This window comes from Artibeus jamaicensis, unplaced genomic scaffold, assembly GCF_021234435.1.
Source record: "Artibeus jamaicensis isolate MK-2021 breed Jamaican fruit bat unplaced genomic scaffold, CSHL_Jam_final contig_511, whole genome shotgun sequence".
NCBI lineage: Eukaryota > Metazoa > Chordata > Mammalia > Chiroptera > Phyllostomidae > Artibeus > Artibeus jamaicensis.
The window spans coordinates 3,509,680-3,535,294 of NW_026521866.1; the positions used below are offsets into that span (position 1 = coordinate 3,509,680).

Sequence of the window (25,615 nt, forward strand, 5' to 3'; positions counted from 1 at the left end):
AGGAACAATTGAAGGGCCCGAAGAAATGGCTTATTTTACCCCAGCATGGAAGTATTCCATATTGTGCTACATCAGCCCTGACTACTACTGTCTCCATTTCACAGATGAGAGAGCAACAGGCGTGACTTCATTTGCCCATGATTACACATCTAATAGTAAGAGGCTGAATCTGAACCCAAGTAGACTGGCTTCAGAGCCACCGACCATAAACACCTTATCATACTACTTCTCTTATGGGAGGTAACCGTTAACAACTCATTATTTATGGAGTTTTACTTATATAATACTAAACCAAAAACATATGTTTTACTTATATAATACTAAACCAAAAACACTAACAATTAACAACTCATATTTATGGAGTTTTACTTATATAATAGACCCTGTTCTGGCACTCTGCAAGTATTAGCCACATTTTACAGAACAAAAAGACTGTTCATCCTTTTAACATGTAATTGCTTTAAAAATATTTTTTAAATCAAAATAAGCAGCCTAGAATATAAAACTTGGACAACTCAGAAGCGTACACAGAACAGAATAACATATCATCCCACATTCCTCCCACCAATCAGTGTTTCTGAATATCTCTGGCATTTCTCTGCACATATTTAAAAACAAAAGATGAACCCTGACCTAGTAGCTGAGTTGGTTAGACTGTTGTCCTAATACCCCAAGGTCGAGGGTCCTGTCTCTGGTCAGAGCACATACAAGAAGCACATACAATGGATGCATAAGTAAGTGGAATGACAAATTGATGTTTCTCCCCCCACCCCCCTTTCTCTCTTTCTAAAATCAATCAATCAATAAAAACAAAAGCAAAAGATGGAGAGCAAGTTTTGTAATAGGATATAATAATAATTCTTGGTAAATTGTTCAGACGAAGCTACAAAATCCCTGTGGTTATGCCTCAAAACATTTCAGTAATAGATTAACCACACGTAATTGACAATTCCTAACTTAGAATCTATTATTAGGCAATATGCTAAACGCAGGACTCACATCAGAGAATAATCAGGGTGGACCAAGACCAGCGGCATGGAGATTCTGGGGTCAAAGTCTTGATAAAGACCCTCTGGGGAGGGATCCTAGTGCTCCAGGTAATTCTTACGCACCCTGAAGTTTGAAAACCACCACTGACTTTCACAACTCTCCTTTAAGCACTAGGCCCTAAAACAGTATAATTGTTTTTCCCATTTTTAAAGATAAAGAAACCAAGGTTTAAAGGAGTTAGGCATACAGCTTGTAAAAAGCAGAAATGATATTAAGCCAAATCTGTCATATTCCAAGGCCTGTGCTAACAAATACAGCACAGTAATTAATGCTGCTACTCTACAAGTAGTGGAACACTAAAAATCTTAGATCCATTTCTGCAAGTTCAATATAAAGTCTGTCAAGCAAGTAACACATGTTCTCCATTGAAAAATTAAAAAATAAAAAGCTTATATAATCTCAACACTCAGATACACACTATTAGCGATTTTAATGCCATGCCTTCAAAATTTCATAATACCCCCCTCACAATGGAAGTACATGCACAATTTTGAAATCAATGTAAAACCTTAACTGTCATATTAGAGAGAAAGAAAAAGAATTTATAATAAAATAGTATAAATTTCAATATGTAAATGCTTGTGCATTTACATACTAAATGTAAAACTTGCCCTCTGGGAAGGGCACTGCCCACTGACAGCCGCTGCTCCAGCAGGGAGGAGATTAAAGCTCAGGGAAATGAGGAGCCCTAATGTTAACCAGGGGCCTAATGTGGACACTTATCTATTTCTAATTTTTGGCTCTATAAAAAATGGGAGGACATCCCTGAATATAGACATCTTTACATGCATCCATATTATCTCCCTAGGATTATTACTGAAGCAAAATTACTCTGTGCATGCATACTTTCAAAACTCCTGATATATATACACTGCTAATTGTCTTCTTGAAAGGAGTGCCAATTTAATTCCCAACACTAAAAGTCTGAGGGATAGTTCTAAGGAAAAAAAGTAACATACTTATTAATGAACATTTCACCATAAGGTTAAAAAAAAAAAAGGGAAAAAATTAAGACAAATAACTTTCCTAAAATAAAACACCAGAGTCATATGGCTTCATGAATATTCTTATATTTATTGATGTTTATCAGACAGAGAAAGATGGTCACCATCAGCTCTAGCTTTCCTTAAAACATTGCCCCATCCAGGCAGGGTGACTAGGACATGGTTAAACAAACTCATGCTATAAGAGAAGGGAAGTAGCCTGGAGAAAGGTCTGACACTGACGGAAAGGGTAAGACTGAAAGACACTGAAGGACTAGGAATGGGCGGGTGGTGGGAGTCAGGGCCAGCGGAGGACAGGGGTTCACCTGGGAACCTCACCTGCCTCTTCCTTCCCCACCCCCGCCCCACCATGATCTCCTGAAGCCAGTCTGGAGTCTCTGGAATAGAGTTCAAATGGTTGGACAGGAAATAAAAATTATTTTAAAAACAGGAAAAAATGGAAATTAATATATCACAAAGTAGTTGGGAGACATAAGCAGAATGCTTCTTAAGCCAATTTGGCAAAAAGCTGTCTTCAGATAAGCAATTCAGATTATAACATATTTTTGCTAACCAAGCAATTATTTTCTAAGTCTTGAAAAATCACAGACAATACTGGAATACCAAACACTGGGATTTCACTCACTGTTTCCTAAGTGCACAGTCAAAATGATTACTAAAACCAAAACAAAACAAAAATACTGACCCAATCTTCACATCACAACCCAGTACACAACATGTACATTCTCACCTATGGAGGTGAAGATTACAACCACTACACTGCCCCACACTGGTGTGTCCACTGTATAAAACTACTGCAATGTGAGGAAATGTCTGAAAAATTAATTTACAGCTAATTCACATCAAATAATAAAATCATTTACCCCATCAACAGGAGTTTTTCCTGGTGTAAAAGTCACTCGAACAAAACGCTTGTTGACGACTTCCAATCTGTCTACCTGGAATTTTCAAAAGTTAAAAATATTCAAACATAAATTTACAGAAAAGATCTGAGATATTCTTTTAAGCTTACTTAAAATATTTATATTTCAGATATACAAAGAAGAATAATGAATAGCATAAGGATGCACCATGTTGCCCGCTCTGGCTTGAGAAATAAAACATCACAAACACTACTAAGGCCAATGGTCACACCCTCTCCGCCCCAGAAGTGGCCACTCTCCACATTAGGTGCTGACCATCCCAAAGCACTTGTGCCACGCAAGTAATCCTAAACATACACACACTCACTTTTGCCTGTTTCAAAGCTCTAAAAATGGCCTCATCTGGTATGTGTACTTCTACAATGCCCTTTTCCATCCTATCGTTATGTCTGTGAAGTGCACCCATGCTGACATGTCAGTTCTGTGGGGTATTCCATTCTATGAGCACACCGCAAATTATGTATTCATTCTCCAGTTAACAGACATTTGGGCTATTTCAAAAGGTTCACTATCACAAACAACGCTGTTATGAACATTTCTCCTCACATTCCATAGACCTTCTTGAATACAGCTTCAAAAATTTCTCTGGGACATGCACCTGTAGTTGGATCAGTAAGACTGGGCTACAACTCCAATTTTACCAGACAGTGCCAAACTGCTCTCCAATTCACACTCCCTGGCAAAATATGCCTATTGCTCTGTATCCTCACTTGCTATTGCAGGACTTGTTAATTTTTGCCACTTTATAGGTATAAAATGGTTTAAACTTGTTTTTTTCTGTAACCTCCTAACTATATTGTATTTTAAGAACATGTTTAACCTCATCCCAGGGTCTTTGGCTGATTTGGAGCATAAGCTTGCCTCTTGCTGTAATGAAGTCAGCCTTGGCAGGAAGTCTGGAAGTTACAAGTCAAATTGGAAAGTGAGGGAGCCCTGGATAATTCCAGAAGCTGGAACAGGAGATTGACTGTTCCTAAAGACAGTCCTTCTAGAAAGGAACAACTAAAGTACTCGACCCCTCATAAAACTGTTAGAGCAATGGCAGACAGATTCCACAAGACCAGAATGTCAGGAGAAGACACAGCTACGGAGAGTCCTCCCCAAGGACCTGTCACCACCTGGGGAAGGACGGCTGTGTAGTTCACTCCGCACAAAGGAGGCTCCCTACAAAATCTGGAAATTGTAAATATAATACTGTCACTTTCGTAAGAGACACTTGCTCCAAAAATTGGAATCATTTTCATTTTTTCCATCCTCACCTTACTGTGTAACCTTTAAAAATAATTGCAGATTCTTTATATATTAAGTATTAGTTATCCATTTCATTGATGAGAAATCCAGTATTCAGAGGTTAAATAATTTCCCCAAGGTTACAAAACAGGCCTAATCCTGGTTCTCTTACTTATCGTTCATCAATTCTATGATGGACATTTCTTATATTTTAATATCTCAGAAACTATGATACATTTCACAACTGATGGTATTTCAGTGTCATTGAAGGCTTTTTCTTAGTAATTCATAACATAATGTGTGTCTTACAACCAACAGCACCTTAAAAATACTGAAATAGGGTCTTACTGAGTAAAGACCCAGCCGGCAGTGACAAAAGCTCCTGAGCAGCCCTCACAGCTGGTCTGGTCTCACTTTCAAACACTGAGTGGCTTATTCATCCAGTCCCAAGCCCACCAGAGATTAAAGCAGTAAATGATGCAAGCAGATGGAGGGCTGAGGAGCAAGAGTTGAGAGCAGTGGTGCCAAAACAAGATTCTTATATGAAGTGAAGCAAAAGGATATTGTGATAAATTTGGGGATTGCTGGGTAAAAACTAACTTGGTTTTTTGGCTGCAGTACTTTTCAGCATTAAAAAAATCCAATATGAAAACAGTAAGCTTATCCTTTATAATGGACAAACTTGGCTAACTTGTTGACTATCACTTTATTAGTCTAATCTACTGAGTTTCACCTTTTTAACCACAGTAGTCCCATAAAATACTTACCAATCCCATAAAATACCCATAAAATACTTACTACTCCTTTGGAAAGATAGTTATTGACAAAGTCCTTCCACGTGATTTCTCTTCCAGAGCTCTTGAACAGGAAGTAAAACATGACTCCACCCCAAAACAGAGCAGTCCAGAGAAAGTACATCCTGAATTCCTTGTCATCCCATGGAAAGTCACCCTGGACAAAGAACGAGAGAGTTTCTGTGAAGAATGAAATGTCACAACATGATCTCTGTTATGTTGCCCACAGATTTCTCCCAATGCCATAAATGCCTCCTAACATTCCAAGGACCACCCCAACTCCTTAAAATTAACACATGGTTCAGAATCAAACCTTCTGAAACCTGGACCACCAGTGAGAATCATCTTTCTTGCCACCTCGCTTTCCACCGCCACCAACGCCTCCTCCAGCAGGTCGCGGGGTAGCAGATGACTTTGATTCTGTTCATAAATAAAGAGCAGCATGGCAGGTTTTTATAGCTCTCAACAATGTTTCCATAAACAGTTAATAAAAGACATTCATTGCAAAATATATTACGGCAACTAATCAGTTAATAAAGTCTTATGAGAAAGGATGAGACTAATATAAAAAGTTAACATTCATGGAGACTTGTCAGTGTTTTACCTACATTATCTCATGAAATCTGCACAATAACACAATAAGTATGCCCATTTTACAGATGAAGAAATTGTAGTTTAAATGACAGTAAGTGATAGAGAGAGGATGTGAACACAGGTACCGTATTTTTCAGACTATAAGATGCACCCTGCCCCCCACCATTGCGAGCCAGGTACGCTACATTCGGACTATAAGCTCCTGAGCAGCCCTCACAGCTGGTCTGGTCTCACTTTCAAACACTGAGTGGCTTATTCATCCAGTCCCAAGCCCACCAGAGATTAAAGCAGTAAATGATGCAAGCAGATGGAGGGCTGCAGAGTAAGAGTTGGGAGCAGTGGTGCCAAAACGAGATTCTTGTACGAAGTGAAGCAAAAGGATATTGTGGTAAATTTGGGGATTGCTGGGTAAAAACTGCAATTGGAGACGCACACCCTCCAAAATTGGGGGGTGCGTCTATAGTCCAAAAAATATGGGTAAGTGAATTCCTGAGTTTTCACTTAAAGGTAAAAAGTAAGTGCTCTGCTTTCCCACTCCCAGGAAGCGAACACTGTTAACAATTTCTTCTGCAGGAGACATGATTCTGATAATTGACAAAAACTCCACATAAAATTTGTTTGCAGGGATCTAAAATTAGTCACTGCTGTGGGCTGAATTGTGTTCTCCTCACCAATTCATATGTTGGAGTCATAATCCCCAGTGATCATATCTGGACATAGGGTTTTTAGAGAAATAATCAAATTAAAATGAGGTTGTGTTGATAGGACCTAATCAAAGATAATTGGTGTTTCATAAAAAGGGGGAATTTGGACACAGACATGCATAGAGAAAAGGCTAGGGAAAGAGACACCAGAGAAGACAACCACCTACAGGCCAAGGAGAAAGGCCCAGAACAGATCCTTCCCTTGTGACCCTCAGAAGGAACCAACCCTGCCAAAGACAGTGATTTTGGACTTGCAGCCTCCAGATTTGTGAGACATACATTTCGGCTGCTTATAATACCCATTGGTGGTACACTGTATGGCAGCCCTAGGAAACGAATATAGTGACTAACATCCTCCTTTTCTCCCCAATTTTCTATCTTCTTAAAGACCCACAAATAACAATGTAATATCTTCAACCATTGTGAAACCACCCCTCTACTGGGGAGGATGGGAGGCCACAGCACCCAGTCACCCCAGTGGCTACATGGCACTGTGGCTTCCTGACATGCTCACCCCACCGTGATGCACACAAGGAGCTTGTGCACCTGTCTTAAGTGATACCAGGTCTGGGAGAGACAAGTACTACCCACAGGCACAGGGCTGGAAAACAAAGCCAGTACATTTCTAAAGTTGTTTGATAACATTCCACACTACCCTGAGACATCATTAACATATAGGTAAGAGGTACCCAATAGGTTGCTTTTAAAAGTTGGATCTATTACCATTCATTTTCCCCCAAACCAAGATTAAAAGACTACCACGTACTGGGCAACATGTAGAAGTTACCTATGCCACCAATATGCCAATCAGCCCACACAAGTGCTTCTCCCCTTATGCCCTGGCCTTGCTTTTTATTCTTTGAATTCTTTGAGCACATATTTGTTTCTCTAACTAAATCTAAGTTCATTTAAAAATAAGGGATTTATTATATTTGTCCTTGTATTTCCCTAAAAAGAAAAGATGCCAATTAAATCTCAACGTGTGCCTCGCATTGTGCTTAATGCCATTACAAATCTGAAATGGGGGACAAGAAGCTCGGAGCTCACATAGTACCCCCAGCCAGGCAGCTCTAGGAAACCCTCTCTGAATCCCTTACGGCTCTGAAGAACAATTGGAAAAATTCACTACACCACCATATATGTCAAATAAACTGTATGTATTAGGTCTGTAAAATTCTTCTCAGTGGCTTAAATTTGTGTCAGATATGTTCATATATATGACTGATAATGATTAAGTATCTCTAAGGAGACCTTAAATTAATTCAACTTGAAAAATGACAAGAAAACATAGTATACTTCACTGGTGGGTACCCATATAGAATTTTATATGTTGTTAAAATTAATAGGTTTAAGAGTGTAGAAAGTGTTTAACAGTATATGAAGTGTTTATAAGAGTGTGGGAAAGGTTTATAGGAATGTGGGTAGGATTTATAAAGCCTTAAAATATAATATAAATAATAAAATAAATATAACCTGCTACTTCACAGATTTTCACCTATCTCGGGGGTCTCTGGAACAGAGCTCCCGCAATAGGTGAGGGATCACTGTAAAGATAAAATTAAAGGTAAAATAAGTCAGTGGGTCTATAATATATATATTTGTAACCTACAAGTTTCAGCAGTGCTGTAAAAGAACACTCTTCATTCAGTGAAACTGTCATTAACGTCACATGTTAGAGGCAAATGGTAAATTCAAACACAACCTTTTTAGAAGGTACCTTTTTTTTCTCCCGTAACTTCTTTAGATTCACTAGCTTTTTTTCCATTTTTTCCATTACGAAAATATTTTTCAAATCCTGTTAGAAAGGGAAAGAAAATACACATCCTCAAACTAAAAGTCATCAGGTTTTGTGTGTTCATTTTTAAAGCAATTGATATATCATTAAAAAACATAAGCTAAAAGTACAAGTTTTCTTATGTAGGAGTAAATCAGTCTAATACAGTTTATATCCCAGGGGTGTAAAAGGAAGAAGTCTCACTTGCATGGCAATTTCACTACAAATGTCATATGTGAAGGTGGCACATTTTCATCACTGCATCAGACAGGAAGAGGCGGGGTGGGTTACAGGAGAAGACAACCTGAAACACCGTGTATGCATGTGCTTAGGAAATACCACTGCAGAATGGCTCTTTAATAAGAAGGCAGAACATGCCCTGGCTGGTATAGCTCAGTGAATTGAGCACGGGCTGCAAACCAAAAGGTCCAGGTTTGATTCCCAGTTAGGGCACATGCCTAGGTTGTGGGCCAGGTCCCCAGTAGGGGACGTCCCAGAGACAGCCATACACTGAAGTTTCTCTCCCTCTCTTTCTCCTTCCCTTCCCCTCTCTCTAAAAATAAATAAATAAAATCTTTAAAATAGGGGAAAAAAAGGAAGGCAGAACATCACGGTCATATCTAAGTGTTTACCTTTTGGGGGTCGAGAACAGAATCTTTGATAAGCAGCAATCACATCTGTCAAGAGAGAATTTCTGCTGGTCGTTGCTTGAGTTGTAGCATAGTGATAAAGCTGCAACATGACACATATAAAAGCATGAATTATATTAAAATAAAGAATTTTTAAAAGAGCTTCATTTCCTAATATCATAAAGTGAATGAAATGTTTCTCCTTCCTCTGGTGGTTACAGACTCACACAGAAAGACTTCCTCTATGAACTGTGCCACTCCACTGAACAACTGACATAAATTATGATCCAGAATACAAGAATACTTAAAAATCACACAGAAGTTAGAACTGGAGCCCAACTACAATTCTCTGCCAACACATTCACTTTGGTATTGTTTATTTAATTTTGCAGCATTCAAAAGACAAACCTGGACACTGAAAATCTGCTGCTTCAAGCTGACTCATTTGTAGGGTCTATAATATTAAAAGGTTATTTAGCTGAAATTACAGAACAATGCTGTTTGTCAAGATAATATTAAATTTACCTTATTTCAAAGATAAGAAAGTTATAGTCCAACATTACTGATAACCCTTATAGTAACATTTGCTAAAGATATTTGATATACTATCATCCCAGTGAGAACCCTGGTTACACGAATCCCATTAATGATACATCTTTGCTTTAAATAACATAAGTTGCTGAAAAGCTGTGTGTAAATACAGTCTGGATAAATCAAAATATAAAGTAAACAAACTGAGAAACTTCCTATTAAATTTGCAGCTGCACAATAAAAAGCAATCAAAGGCAAGGCACACTGAGGGGATATATTCAAATTTGGTAGTGAAAAAGCTCAAGTAATCTTATCCTTTTGCAAAGTAAAAATTCACCACCATCTTTTTGGAGGACAAGCTTTTAAATACAGATGAGAATGTTGAAAGTGAAGTTCATCTACATTATCATCTATCATCATTTGCCTCCTTTATAGTCTGATGAGAAAAATAAAACATCTCAAAACCATATAAAAACCAGTTCACAATAACTCACGTGGCAATAATCAAAAAGACTGACAATAACAAGTGTTGGTGAACACGTGGAGAAAAATGGAATCCTCATACATTGCTGGTAGGAATGGGAAATAGTACAACCACTTTGGAAAAGTTCTGAATTCTCAAAATGTTAAATGCAGAGTTACCATATGATCCAGACATTCTACTCCTACTTAAGAAATCTGAAAATACATGTCCACACAATACCTTGTACTCGAATGTTCACAGCAACATTATTTATAATAACCACAGTGGAAACAACCCAAATGTCCATCAACTGACTATGAACAGTTGATACGTGGCTTGTCCAGAAAAAGTTCAGTCATTGTTAATGTAACAAGAACATTTGCATGTTATTGGTGTGACCTGGAAGCCAAGAAGAGTGGACTGAGATACTCATGCGTGAACAATGATGACTTCGCACTACCAGTCAGTGGCGGCCTTAGACACTGGTGAGTGAGCATGTGTAGCCATTTCATTCAAAATGACTGAGCAAGTAGAGCAACGAATCTGCATCAAATTTTGTGTTAAGTTTGAACATTCCTCCATGGAAACTATTCGAATAATTGAGAAGGCCATAGCTACAGGCAACTGGTAGATTGGCAGCTTCATCACAACAACTCACGCAGTTTTTTGGTGAAACATCAAATCACCCAGGTGACTCAGCCCGCCCTACAGCCCAGATTTGGCTCCCTGTGACTTCTGGCTTTTCACAAAACTAAAGTCATTTTTGAAAGGGAAGAGATTTCAGACTATTGATGAGATTCAGGAAAATACAATGGGGTAGCTGATGGTGATTGGGAGAATTGTGCAAGGTCTCAAGGTGCCTACTTTGAAGGAAGCCAAGGTGTCATTGTTCTATGTACAATGTTTCTTGTATCTTCTTCAATAAATGTTTCTATCTTTCATAGCACGTGGCTGGATACTTTCTGGACAGGCATTGTATTCATACAATGCAATATTATTCAGTCATAAAAAGAAATAAAGTACTGATAAATGCTACCACATAAGATAAGCCTTAAAAACATGATGCTAAGTTAAAGAAACTAGAGTCTTATATTATGATTCCATTTATATGAAATGTCCAGAATAGGTGAATCCATAGAGAATACACATTAGTAGCTGCCTTGGGCTAGAGGAATGATTGGGGGAAAAATGGGAACTGACTGCTAATAAACACAGGACTTCTTTTCAGGGTGACAAAATTGTCCTGAAGTTAATACAATGGTGATGGTTGTGAATATACTAAAACCCACTAAACTGTACACTTTAAAACAATGAATTTTATGTGAATAAAAATGTCAATTACAAAACAAAAAAAATGAACTAATTTAACTTCAAAATGAATATACAGTTCTACACAGAAAAATAGGACAGAAGCACTGATACTATTCTTGGTTGAAAGCAATGCTGGTCTGAGAGAATTTGGACCTTCTGTTGTGTTAGGCTCTCCCCAGATGCTGGGAACACTTGGTCTAAGAAATAACTGCTGATAATGGACAAAAATATACCATAACTGAATAACTTTCCCAATGCAAAGTCTATTAAGGGTATAGATTAGAATAACATGTTGTTCAATCTGCACAAGGGAACAAGTAATACTGATTTGTTGAGCATCTACTTCAGGCAGGTGCTGCCAAGCAGTGGAGTCCACAGGTGGAGCAGAAGAAGTCCCTAACTCTGAGAATCTCAGAGGTATAAAGACAATAGTCCTGTGGACAAACCAATTACAGAATGCTTAATACGTGCAAAAATGCAAAACCTTTAAGTACAAGGAACAAGGGCAGCACAGAGGATGAGTGATTACAAGTCTTAAGGGATCTAGGGGTGTCACAAGAAAAGTGACACCTAGCCTGGTAATTAAAAGATCTATTGTCAACCTTTTTAATTTTGCTGAAACTAGAAATCTGATTTTTGGAAGCCTCATTTACACACTGGTAATGGACAAAAACTGCCTGGCCATTTCCCAGTGATACTATTGTGAGAATCAAATGTAATCACACATGTAAAAGTACTTATAAAACTGTATGGCAATGCCTACATTTAAATGACCATTTCCAATTATTCTGAAAGCTATTTAAGAGCAAGCTTTCTTTATATCCCCATGTAAAGCAAGTCTTTTGGTCACCACAAAGCTTAGTACAGAACTGTTTGTCGACTCATCAGCCCCCTTTTGGCTCTATTTTCAAATTCTGTTGACCCGAAATATCTCTAGCAATAATTCCTGTGACTCCACTTTATGCTGAGGATGTTTTCTATAAAGAAACCTCCAGTGAAGCTTCTCTCCTCTACACATCTAATCCAGCCCATACAAAGAATAAGTCTTGTCAAGATGGAGGTGTAGGTAAACACACCTAGCCTCCTTGCATAACTACAGCAAAAATTACAACTAGACTACAAGTATCTCCCAGAATCATCAGAAAATCAAGTTGCATGGAAGTCGAACAACCAAGGATTTAAAGAAGCCACATTCATCCAGATGGGTAGGAGGGGCAGAGACTCGGAGATACAGAGTGGCATGGAGATGTGGAAGAGGCAGTCCCACATCCACAAGTGGTGACAAAAAATTGGGATATTTTGGGAGTGAAGGATCCCAAACCCCGAGGCCCAGGGTTCCAGCTCCAGGTAGATTAAGTTCCCGTAACTTCTGGCTATAAAAACCAGTGGGTATTGGCATAGGGGAAGAAACAGGGGGATTCTCAGGAGACCCCTCTTAAAAGGACTGCAACAGACTTAGGACCTACACAGACTCACTCCCTCTGGGCTTCAGCACCAGGGCAACAGCTAGAAGGTCACCAGTGGTAGACAGGGAGAAACTTAAGTGACTGGCAACAGAGCAAGTGCTGGGAGACAGCTTCCTCCCAGGCAAAATTCCAGAGGGCAGACAGTGGCCATTGTCCCTTTTCTGAGCCCTCCCCCCTACATGGCCACAGGGCAGTTAAAGGAGTTGCCCCATTCTGGCAATTACCTAACACTCCACCTCATACAACTAGCAGATACACTTTTCTACAACAGGCCACACAACTAAGACAGGGAGTCAAAGCAGCTCCACCTAATATACAGAAACAAACACAGGGAGGCTGCCAAAATGAGGACACAAAGAAATATGACCCAAAATGAAAAAGACAACAACAAAAAAAACAGGACAAAACTCCAGAAAAAGAACTAAACAAAATGGAAGTAAGGAACCTATCATGCAGAGTTCAAAACACTGGTTATGCGATCCTCAAGGAATTCATTGGGTATTTACTTCAACAGCATAAAAATGACCCAAGCAGAAATGAAGGTTACATTAAGTGAAATAAAGAAACATTTATAAAGAACCAAAAGGGCAGGGAATGAACCCAAGAATCACATCAACAATTTGGGACATAAACAAGAAAAACATGTTCAATCAGAACAGCAAGAAAAATAAAAATAAAAAACAAGGAGAATCTAAGGAGCCTCTGGGACATCTTCAAACACACCAACATCCAAATCAATCATAGGGGTATCAGAAGGAGAACTGGAAGAGCTAGAAATTGAAAACTTATTTGAAAAAATAATGAAAGAAAACTTCCCTAATTTGGTGAAAGAAATAGACATAAAAGTCTCAGAACCACAGAGTCCCATATATGATTGACCCAAAGAGGAACACACCAAGACACATCATAGTTAAATTACCCAAGATTAGAAAACTGTGCTTGACCAACAATTAAAATAAATAAATTTTTAAAAAAATTACCCAAGATTAAATATACGGAGAGAATATTAAAAGCAGCAAGAAAAAAGGAGCGTTACCTACAAAGGAGTTCCCATGAAGCTATCAGCTGATTTCTCAAAGGAAACTTGAGAGGCTAGAAGGGGCTGGAAAGAAGTATTCAAAGTGATGAAAAGCAAGGACCTACATCCAAGATGACTCTATCCAGCAAAGCTCTATCATTTATAATAGAAGGGCAGATAAAGTGCTTCCTAGACAACGTAAAGCTAAAGGAGTTCATCATCACCAAGCCCTTATTATATGAAATGTTAAAGGGACTTATCAAGAAAAAGATGATCAAAAATACAAATATTAAAATTGCAATAAATTCACAACTATCGACAACTGAATCTAAGCAAACAAGTAGAACAGAAACAGAATCATAGTTATGGAGATCATCTGGAGGGTTATCAGTTGAGATCGAGAAGAGGGAGAAGGGGGGAAAGGTGCAAGGATTAAGAAATGCACATTGGTAGGAACAAAATAGTTGGGACAATACTAAGAACAGTACAGGAAATGGAGTAGCCAAAAAACTTATATGCATGATCCAAGGAAATGAACTAAGGGAGTAAGGAATACTGGAGGTAATGGCGGTACTGGGTGCAAAGGAGCAAAATTGGGACAACTGTAATAGTATAATTAACAAAATACATATGTATTTTTAAAGATTTTATTTATTTATTTTTAGAGAGGGGAAGGGAGGGAGAGAGGGAGAGAAACATCCAAGTGTGGTTGCCTCTCATGTGTCCCCTACTGGGGACCTGGCCTGCAACCCAGGTAAATAAATGCCCTGATTGGGAATGGGTATCCCCACCCTTTGGTTCATAGGCCGCCACTCAATCCACTGAGCTGCAATATATGAGTTTCTACTCTGAAGAGAGGGCGTTGTTACCTATAATCATAGTTATGTTTACTGGTATGTACTATGTGCTAGACACACAATGCCAACAATAGTCCACTCAACAGATGAGAAAATGGAAGCTCTGAGTGTTTACGAGCTTAACTCCAAAGTTTTGCTTTTATTGTATCATGCTCACGCTGCAAACTCTTAAAACACACACACACACACACACAACGTATGCATTCTATTTTCCAATGTCATCAAAGGTAAAACGAAAACAACCAGTGCCGGAGATGTGACAACCTGTTTAGGTCTCCGTTGCCATATCGGTAAAACAGGTTCACCCAGAATGAAGTCTGAGAACCCTCGCAGCTGATCTTTAGAAGTTCCCTGACGCAAAGATCTGATTCTATCGGAAATTCATGTTTTCAAAAATCCAACTCTATACCCGGGGTTAGAAGGACACAAACGTCCTCACAAAAACTACAGGACACAAGATCAGAACGCAGGGCGTCCAGGTATTCACAGGGAGCGCACGCGGCTGCACTAACGAGAGGAACTCCCCCCGGACTCCGCGAGGTCCGGGAGCGTGCCCAGGGGCTGGTGACCTTGACGCCCTGCTCTCCGGACCGGAAGCGGGACCAAGAGCCCAGCTGGTGCGGGCCGGGGGCGGAGGGCGCCCAGGACTCACCGTCCGGAGGTAGGACCGTTTGTTGGGGCCCACGCCACCGCCAGTAACGAGCAATGGAGGCAGGCCGCGGGGCCAGCAGACGCCCCGGCCCCACAGCAGTAGACAGCGGTGCGCCATGGCTGCCGACGCAATCCGCTCCAGCCGGAGGCGCTGCGCAGGCGCAGCTCTGGGGCCGACGGGCGGACAGCTACCGACGGCTCCGGCCAGCAGAGTACCACCCGTATCTGAGAGACCCCAGACAGGGTCGTGGGCCCGCGGCTCCCGGGGAGCCCACGGTCTGCACGCGCGCTTTTCTCGACCCCGGCGTGATGACGTCAGCCGTAAGGCGGGCCGTCTCAGCTTTGCGGCGTCGCTCAATCTGCACTGGAGGTCGGGCCTAAAAAGAAGAGCGCGGAAGGTGATGCGCGGTGTTGGGGGCGGGACAGAAAGGAAGAACACGGTTTGAGAGTGGAGGGCGGGCACTAGTCAGTGAGCAGGACCGAAGAAGAGCGGCGAGGTGGAAGTAGGAGGGGCTGCTGGGTCCGCAGACCGGTTAGTAGGCGAATCCACCTTCAACATTTTTGGCATTCACTCTCTCGGTAAGCCACTGGACAAATGTTTTGAGCGCCCACTCAGTGGTGCGCATCGTTATCGGCTCTCCACATACCGTAACTCCTAGGACAGCAATATAAAGAAGCACAAACCAGTGACCTCATTGCAATAATGAAAGTGTTGCGATGCTGACATCTAGCTTGGGCCCATCAGGAACCTTTTCAAAGAGAAATGATTTTCAGAGAGCAGGGTGAGTTCTTCAGGCAGTAGAGACCTGTCAGTTTTGTGCGGGGACCACCTCTCTGTCCTGGTGGATGGAGGATGCAGCAAGGGCGCAAGTGAGAGCACACCAACCAATTGGTTATTGCTACCACCAAGTCACTATAACGGAGAGGCGATCCGGACCCCTTCGTTATTTGCAGTTCCACCCAGGCACTGTGGTGCTCGCTAAGTGTGTGCACACAATCTGCGACTTTGCATTTTTGTGAGTGAGCCATTGTCCTGATCTTTGCTAGTACATCAGCCTCCACATTTTCGGGAGTCAAATTAGACTGGTCAGGCTAGCAGCAGTTGGCTCCTGTAACCTTTTTCCTGTGATATTTCCTGCCACATCGTGGCCCCCAACAATGACTCTTTTAGTACTTGCCAGCCATCTCATGTTCATTGTGGCAGCAAAGTCGTGAGACCCTTGAATATAGCCAACTGTCTGTACAGGGGACTATAAGCCATGGCTCTTGTGTAAATACCAGTCATGTCGACCTTAGTTCTGTACACTGGCTAATCTGTTGTACTCCTGTTTCAAACCATATATTGTTGTATGGGGTTGTATGGCCACCATGGTCCACACACAAGAATTACCTCAGCTAGACCTGTGCCTGCGCTGTGTAGTTTTAGAAATAGGGATTGTGACTTCTCTTACTGATGGGTGGGGGGTGTGTTCTATATTAGGGGCTGAAGCAGTCCTATAATGCATTGGTCTCAAAATGGCATGTGATAACTCATTCCCCAAAGGACTGTGGAAAGGGTACGGTGCTGTTGCAAATACACATGCCATTTTTGTAGGGTGAAGTCTTGGGCAACAGCTGAAGCAGTCCTTGCAAATAACCCTTCTATCTAACCAGTAATCGGGAGGCCTATCTGCACTGTCACGGTAGGGCAGCAATGATGGGTTCTATTTGTGGCAATGTTTTATACAATCCCAAAACCTGTTCAATGGAGGAATGAGGTCTTTCCATTATTGGAACTAGAACTTAAGTGGGATGGCTTTCCTGGTTGAGCTTGTCATAGGGCCCCAAAGGTTCCATTGGAGCTTACAGTTACATCGAAACACATGGGCACCTCACCAAGGGAGAAAACTGAGGCCTGTGCCTGGGATACTAGGATTTTTCTGTTCTCAAATGCAGCTTCTGTTCACCTTCCCAACACCAGTGAACGCCTTTTTTTTTACCAGCCAAAATAAATATTGTATCTCATCAGTTAGTGTGTCTGGTATGTATGTGACCTATAGGAACTTCACAGCCAGATTCAGGCCTTGTATCATTTGTGCACTGATGGCCCAACTTCTCTGTGGCAGGTGGTTCACCAAGGCATGCAGTGTTTCTATAGCAGAGGCAAATCTTTACAGGTTAACATTATGACATCAGTGTAATGAGCCATTTCACAGAGGAGGGGAAGGAAAATAATGACAGGTCCTGAGCCACCAAGGCTTTCTAAGTAGAATTGAAAGAGCACTTGGAAGGTATACTTGAAGTGGGAAACAGGTTTTTAACAGGTTTTTTGTTTTTGATTTTTATTTCTGTAGGCATCAGCTTTGCTGCAGGGGAAGGCTTTAACCCATCCAGAAAGTATAACCATAGCAACAAGAATTTACTGAAAACCCATACCAAGTGGCAGTTGAATGAAGTCCAGCTTACATGCACTGTGGTATATGAACAAATGTAAAAACTGAAAACTCAGGTTTGTCAGGAAGCCTGGAAGAACCAAGCAGCCATCCTGGGTTTCCCATAGCTCATTTATTTAATTTATAGTTATTTATCAATTATAATTTTTATGATTCAGGAAAAGACTGTTGGCATATACAAGGACATCAGGATGGGATGGCAAAAGTCTGGTCCTGAGAGATCATTTTTGCAGAAACAGAATGTACTTCATTTATATGTTCTACAATCTCATACTCAGGTTCAGTCCTTTTGGTGTGTGCCTTAACTGTGATGACAAACATCTTACGCCAGAATATCACATGTTTTGAAGAATTTTGTATAATTTCTGGAATGTATAAAACAAATACAAATATAACATAAAGAAGTCTCAATATCATTTTTTTATTTGACAATGCTTTTTTACACATAACTTCAACATGCCAAATAAGCCTAACTAGTTTAATATTTCTCTTTGAACCAACCATATGCGAAAACATATTTGCAGATGATACCTTGGACAAGGGTCTGATCTCCAAAATACATAAAGAACTCATACAACTCCACTCCAGGAAGACAGACAACCCAATTAAAAGATAGGTAAAGGATTTGAACAGACACTTCTCCAAGGAAGACATAGGGAGGGCCCAGAAACATATGAAAAGATGTTCAACATCACTAGCCATCAGAGAGATGTAAATTAAAACCACAGTGAGATACCACCTCACACCAGTGAGAATGGCCATCATAAACAAATCAACAAACAAGTGTTGGAGAGGTTGTGGAGAAAAGGGAAGCCTAATGCACTGTTGCTGGGAATGCAGACTGGTGAGGCCACTGTGGAAAACAGTATGGAATTTCCTCAGAAAACTAAAAATGGAACTGCCTTTTAACCCAGCAATACCACTGTTGGGATTATACCCTATGAATTCTGAAACACCAATTCAAAAGAACCTATGCACCCCAATGTTCATAGCAGCACAATCCACAATAGCCAAGTACTGGAAACAACCAACCTAAGTGTCCATCAATAAATGAGTGGATAAAAAAAAACTATAGTACATTCACACAATGGAATACTATCAACAGAAAGACGGAAGGAGCTCCTACTCTTCAGGACAGCATGGATGGATCTGGAGAGCATTATGCTAAGTGAAATAAGCCAGGCGGTAAAAAAGAAATACCATATGGTCTCACCTATAAGTGAAACATAATTAACAAAACAAATAAGCAAGCAAAATACAACCAGAGACATTGAAATATAGAACAATCTGATAGTAACTGGGGAGGAGGAGGGAAAGGGATAATAGGAGATAATGGGGTGGGCATCAAGGAATCTGTATGAAGGACACATGGACAATGCCAAAGAGGGTGGGTTCAATGGTAGGAGGCAGAAATGGGTGGGGGGACATAGTGGGGTGAAAATGGAGACAAATGTACCTGGACAACAACAAAAACCATTTCTTTTATAAGGACAGATAACTTTTGAGGTATTCCAGAGGCCCTCTGGAATACTCCAAAGTTATTTCCAGGTCAAGAAAAAGATTCTAATTTTATATCAGCTTACTTTTGATATTTATATACTTAATTAAATTTATTTCAATCTTATTTAGCTTGACCTTTAATTTTTTTTAAGGTTTATTTTTACAGCCCTGACTGGGGCGGCTCTGTTGGTTGGTCATCATTCTGCAACGCAAAAGGTTGCAGGTTTGATTCCTGGCCAGGGCACATGCCTAGGGCACATATGAGAGGTAACCAATCTATGTTTCTCTTTCTCTCTTCTACCTTTCGCCTGTCTCTAAAAATAAATAAAATTTTTTTAAAAGATTTATTTTTACAAACTGTCTTTATGTACGACCCATGGAAATGGACAATGATATGGGGAATGACTTGGGTGGAGAAGGGTGCTGGCTGAAGGTGAGAAAAGGGAGAGAAAGTGGGGACAACTGTAAAAGCATAAACAATAAAATTTTTTTAAAGATTTATTTTTATAAGCCTATAACTTTTTTACATTCAGATTTTGTCTTTTTCTCTGTTTTCTGAAATAACTAGGCTTACTTTATGACAAAATTATATTTTTTCCAAAAATAAATTTCCTTTTTCACTGAAAACATGTTTTCTTTTATCTTAATTAATCTTTAACCCTTAGATAACTCAAAGACATGAATGTTTTACTTAAACCAACAAACTAGCCTTTATTTATTAAGAGTAATATTTGATCATGTAAACTTGAAAAGCATTTGGGTTAGTTTCTGTATTTCTGAGAATTTTAGAATAGCCAATCCTTACAAACACGTGTTTGTTTGTTAAGCCAATTAAACATAGCTCTTTTACAGGGACGTAAAGTATAGCTTAGAGAATATAGTCAATAACACCCTGCTCTGCCTGGTGTTGCTCAGAGGATTGAACGCTAACCTGCAAACTTAAAGGTTGCCAGTTTGATTCCCGGTCAGGGCATATGCCTATATTGTGGGCCAGGTCCCCAGTTGGGGGCCTGTGAGAGGCAGCTGATTGATTTTTCTCTCACCCATTGATGTTTCCCTCCTTCTGTGTCTCCCTCCCTTCCCCCCTCTCTAAAATATAAATAGATAAAATCTAAAAAAATAATATTTTAACAATTATGTGTGATGCCAGGCGGTACTTGAATTATTTGGAAGATCATTTCATAAATTATATAAATGACTAACCACTAGGCTGTACAAATAATATAAAATGATGGGAGGAGCTCTGCTCACAGAGCTCCCCCACCCCCATCTGCCACCCATGAGAATAAGTCTATCAAGACACGATCTGCTTGGGGGGAAAGGTGGCCAGTCTCTCAAAGGAGAAGGGCCAGAAGTCTTTCCCTCAATGGGCTTTTATTGGGTTCAATTTGCACAGAATACAGGTAAAGCTCATCAATCATTGTCAGGCAGTAAGGATCAAACAATAGATAACATACAAAGAACTACAAGGGCTTATTCTGAGTCAAGGTCAGTTAGCTAAAGAGCTATAAAACTTTGGGGAACAAATTCATTTTATGCTTGGACCCTTATCAGAAAACTGAGGCATTCTTAGCAAAGCAGGTTTCACAGGATTTTATGTATTCTTTCTTAGGCCTGATAACCTGGCGAGCCTGCCCTTTCCACACAGAGCTGCACTGCCCTCTGTCATTGTTTCAGGCTTAAGTCAGGCAGGGGAAGTAAGGCAGCCAAGAGATTAGGAGACATCTCACAGACAGAATGAGCACTCAAAGCTGAGGGGTGAGGGTCCATCACCCCCTTTCTCTGTAGCCCCCAAGTCCTTCCCTGAGGGACGCTTTGTGACCATGCCTGTCTAGGTCGTCCCTCCCTTGAGGAATCTTACCCATCATTGGCTAACTGGTCATCTGCTTGGGGCCAAGCAGGATGAAGTAAAAGGGGTCAGAGTCAGCGCCCCTGCAAGGGAGATAAGCTTTGTCTTCCTACTGGCTTAGGGTCCCAAGGTCTCTCACTCAGCCTTAGCCATGAAGGGTTACAGCTTCTGAAAACAGGCAGGGTGGTTCCCAACAAAATGATACTGAATATCAACTGTAATCTACAAAAGAATTTTTAAAAGCGTTTTTATAAGTTTTAGTACCATCTGGAGGTAGAAAATACAACACAAATGCAATATATAAATAGACACACCTGAACATACAAACAGATGCAAACAGGTACCACATGGCTCTCATGGGAATGTCAAATAGTGCAGTTATGGGAAACGTTTGGTGTTTCCTGAGAAAACTGAACATAGAACTATCAATCAGCCCAGCAATTCCCTTCCCAGGTATACAATCAAAAGAACTGAAGAAGGACTCAAACATACTTGTGCACCAATGTTTATTACAGCATTATTTCACAATAGCAAAAAGTGGAAATAACTCATGTCTATCAACAGATGAGTGTATAAACAAAATTTGGTAACAATACAGACAATGGAATACTATTTAATTATAAAAAAGTAACAGAATTCTGATACATGCTACAACTTTGAAAACATTATACTAAGTGAAATAAGCCAGACACAATAATACAAGGTGTCTATCCACACAGAAGCTTGTACACAAATGTTCATAGCAGCATTATTTGTAATAGTCAAAAAGTGAAAACAATCTAAATGTTTATCAACCAATGAATGAATAACCAAAATGTGGTACATCTTTACCATAGGGTATTACTCAGCCATGAAAAGAAATTAAGTATTTCTTAATTTCTTCTGGGGCTTCTGGTCAAGATGGTGGTGTAGGTACTCACATCCTTGCCCCCACACACCAAATTACAAGTAATGTGTAGAACAACCATCATTCTTAAAATCTAGCTGAACAGAAGTTTTATAACTAAGGATATAAAGAAGCCACATACAGGATGGCAGGAGGCAGGGAGATGCAGAACAGGCTAGTTCAGCAATTTTCAACCTTTTTCATCCCATGGCACACATAATCTAATGACTAAAACATTCACACTGGACAGCTACTGTTGTATTGGCAGTTGTCATTTTTTAATTTGACAGTCTAAGGGAAAACAGGTCAGTATCCCTGACTAAATAGTCAGATATTTCATGTTTTAAAAATTCTTGTGGCACACCAGTTTGAAAGTTGATGGGCTAGTCCCATGCCCAAATGTGGCAGTTAAAATTCAGGAGGGGTATGTCAGCTATGAAGTTTTCCCCTCACCCCCAGGAGCAAAGTGTCCCAACCCCACATCATGTCCCCCATCCCAGGGTTCCACTGCTGGGAAGAGATGTCCCCATGACTAAGTGAGATGGAGGGTCTCTAGGGTCCCAGGCATGTCTCCTAAAGGGCATGCACACAGATTTACTCAGACTCACTCCCTCTGAGCTCCAGTGCTGGGGCAGCAGCTCATAAAAAAGCCAGGGACATACAAGGAGGAGCTGAATTGCCTGGTTTGGGGTAAGAGTTGACAGAGCAGCTTTCTCTCAGACAGAAGTGCTGGCAAAGGCTATGGTTCCTTTGCTGAGCCTTCCCCTGAACAGAAGCAGCAGGCAGGTGCGGTATATGAGTCTCCCTCAACCTGGATAACACTGTCCACTCACATTGGTGATTCCCTGAGGCCCCACCCAACTCAACTTGTAGATCCAACAGAGCTGTTTCTAGTGGCTTGTCCATACAAATGGCCTGTCTTGGCTCTTGCTGATGACTTTCCTCAAAAGTTCATAAACTCCAAAAAAGCAGCACTGGCTTCCATGTGCCCCTACCTCTTGCTAAGAGGCCTCAACCCCAGTGCTAGCTGCTGCTGGCCTTGGTTCACAGCATGTTCTCTCCTGGGCAACTGCAAGCCCAGTACAAGTACCAGCCCTCTATAGATCACTCTGTAGATCAAGCCAGGTAGCCCTGGGAAGGACACAGGTTGACACTGATCTTGGCCTGCATCTCCCATCCCACCCAGCAGTCAGCTTCAAAACACATGGAAGCACCACCCAAAACCTGCTGTGAGCAACACACTCAAGGGGAAGATTCATTTGGTACCAAAGCCCAGCTGAAGCAAGTCCTCTTCCAAGGGATTGGCTCTTACACAGTAGCTCCTCCACTGTAGTTGCAGCTAGTACTTGCAGCCAAACAGCCTGTGGGTAAATTTCTCCCACTGATATGCCAACAGTAATCATGGCTCAACTACAATAACAGGGTGCACACACCCCACACCAGGAGAGCACCCAACATGCCCAGCTGGGATGTCCAAGGCTACACCATTAGGCCCTACAGGATACCTACTATATACGGCTGCTCTACCAAGACTGGAAAATGCAGTACCTCTACTTAATACATAGAAACATACACAGGAAGGCTGCCAAAATGAGAAGACAAAGAAACATGTCCAAAAAGAAAGAATAGAGCAAAACTCCAGAAAAAGTACTAAACAAAAATTAGACAAAATGCAGAGTTCAAAACATTAGTTATAAGGATGCCCAATGAACTTAGGGGAGGAGTAGATGAACTTAGTAAGAACATAAACAAAGAGATAGGGAAGATAAAAATGGAGATAGAAAACATATAAAAAAATAGAAATGAAGAATACATTATTGGGAATCAACAGTAGAATAGAGGGGACTTCCGCCAAGATGGAGGTTTAGGTGGATGTGCCGTGCCTCCTCACACAACCAAGTTTAGGGACAACTAAATATTAGCATCAGAAAACACAACCAGAACACGGAAAACTGAACTTTTCGGAAGTCCGCTAACAACAAATTCTTCAGCCCGACCGGTAAGGGGCGAAACCGGCGTCTAGTGAGGAGCTGCAAGGGAGGGCTCGGTCGGACCGGGCGCGGAATCCAGACCTGCGAATCCAGACGCACGGGTTCCAAACCCAGGATTGGACCTAGTGAGCGACCAAGCAACCCACCGGGTGAGCGACTGCAGAGGAGGCAGTGGGGAGGCGGTGCAGCGAGTTGACTGCGGTTGCCTAATTGCGCGCGAGCGAGGGAGTGGGCGGTTGGACCGGCCGCAGCGGCGATAGAGGGCGCCACCATTTCCCTGCTCTGACCACGCCCCCACATAAGCGTCACAACCCAGCGACCTGGGAATCCAAGGCGCAGTTTCTCACATTTAAAGGGCCAGAACAGACCAAAAATGTCGCAGGGAGACCTCAAAGCCCCAGAGATAAATCTAAGCGACAAAGAAATAGCAAAACTCTCAGACGCACAGTTTAAAACACTGGTCATCAGCTTCCTCACAGATCTGGTTGATTATAGCCACAAATTAGAGAAACATATGAAGGCTAAATTAAGGGAAATGAATGGAATTCCACAGGAAACCCATAGAGATGAAAAGGAAACTGGGACTCAAATCAATGCAGTGGACCAGAAGAAAGCAAATAATGGCCAAACAGAAAAGAGTCAAGGAGCAAGAATTCAAAGAAATGAGGAGAGTCTTAGGAACCTCCAGGACATCTTTAAACGCTCCAATATCCGAATTATAGGGGTACCAGAGGGGGGAAAGACACAACCACCAGTGGAAAAACTATTTGAACAAATAATAAAAGAAAATTTCCCCAATCTGGCAAAGGAAATAGACTTCCAAGAAATCCAAGAAGCCCAGAGAGTACCAAAAAAGTTGGACTCAAGAAGAAACACACCAAGGCACATCATCGTTACATTAGCCAAGATTAAAATGAAGGAGAGAATCCTAGAAGCAGCAAGAGCTAAGGGGACAATCACCTACAAAGGAGTCCCCATCAGACTGTCAGCAGATTTCTCAAAAGAGACCTTACAGGCAAGAAGGGGCTGGAAAGAAATATTCCAAATCATGAAATCTAAAGACCTACAACCAAGATTGCTCTATCCAGCAAAACTTTCATTTAGAATGGAAGGACAGATAAGGTGCTTCTCAGATAAGACCAAATTCAAGGAGTTCATCATCACCAAGCCCTTATTATATGAAATGTTAAAGGGACTTATCTAAGAAAAAGAAGTTAAAGAAACATGAACAGTGAAAGAACAACAAGCTCACAGTTATTAACAACCACACTTAAAACAAAAGCAAACTAAAAGAACAGCTAGATCAGGAGTGGAAATATAGAAATGAAGATCTCAAGGAGGGTTAGCAACAGGGGAGTGGGAGGAGGAGATGGGGGGAGAAGGTACAGAAAATAAGTAGCATAGACAGTAGATAGAAAATAGACGGGGGGGGGCAAGAATAGCATGGGAAATATAGAATCTAAAGGAATTGAGACACATGGACATAAACTAAAGGTGGGTAATGGTGGGGTTGGGGGGCAGGGTGGAGGGGAATGAAGGGGGGAATAGAACAACTGTAACAGCATAATCAATTTAAAAAAAATAAATTAATTTAAAAAAACAGTAGAATAGATGAAGCAGGGGCTTGAATCAGAAATTTGGAAGATAAGTAAGCAGAAAATGCCCAATTAGAACAGTTAAAAAGAAAAAAGAGCCCTGGCTGGTGGGACTTAGTGGATTGAGCATTGGACTGCAAAGCAGGGGGTCACTGGTTCAATTCCCAGTCAGGGCATATGTCTGGGCCACTGGCCATGTTCCTCAGTGCAGGGTGCATGAGAGGCAACCACACAATGATATTTCGCTCCCTCTCTTTCTCTGTTCCTTCCCCTCTGTCTAAAAATAAATAAATAAAAGCTTTCAAAAATTAAAAAAAAAAAAAGAAAAGAAAAAAGAATCCCTCCCCTGCCAAAATGAGGATA

At 40.9% G+C, this 25,615-nt stretch overlaps 1 protein-coding gene across 2 annotated transcripts in view; it reads right to left on the bottom strand.

Moving 5' to 3' along the window:
• Positions 1-15,117, bottom strand: part of AFG3L2 (AFG3 like matrix AAA peptidase subunit 2) — a 43,651-nt gene extending 28,534 nt beyond the window's left edge. The window contains exons 1-6 of one of the 2 annotated variants that reach the window (XM_037134476.2): positions 15,001-15,117; positions 8,706-8,805; positions 8,017-8,094; positions 5,315-5,421; positions 5,006-5,158; positions 2,918-2,992 (exon numbers count right to left, since the gene is read on the bottom strand). In XM_037134476.2, coding sequence (XP_036990371.2) covers positions 2,918-2,992; positions 5,006-5,158; positions 5,315-5,421; positions 8,017-8,094; positions 8,706-8,805; positions 15,001-15,117 — 630 coding nt within the window. Of the gene's footprint in view, positions 1-2,917; positions 2,993-5,005; positions 5,159-5,314; positions 5,424-8,016; positions 8,095-8,705; positions 8,806-15,000 lie in introns of those variants that run through there. The other variant, XM_037134478.2, reaches the window with a different exon arrangement.
• Positions 15,118-25,615: the final 10,498 nt, after the last annotated feature.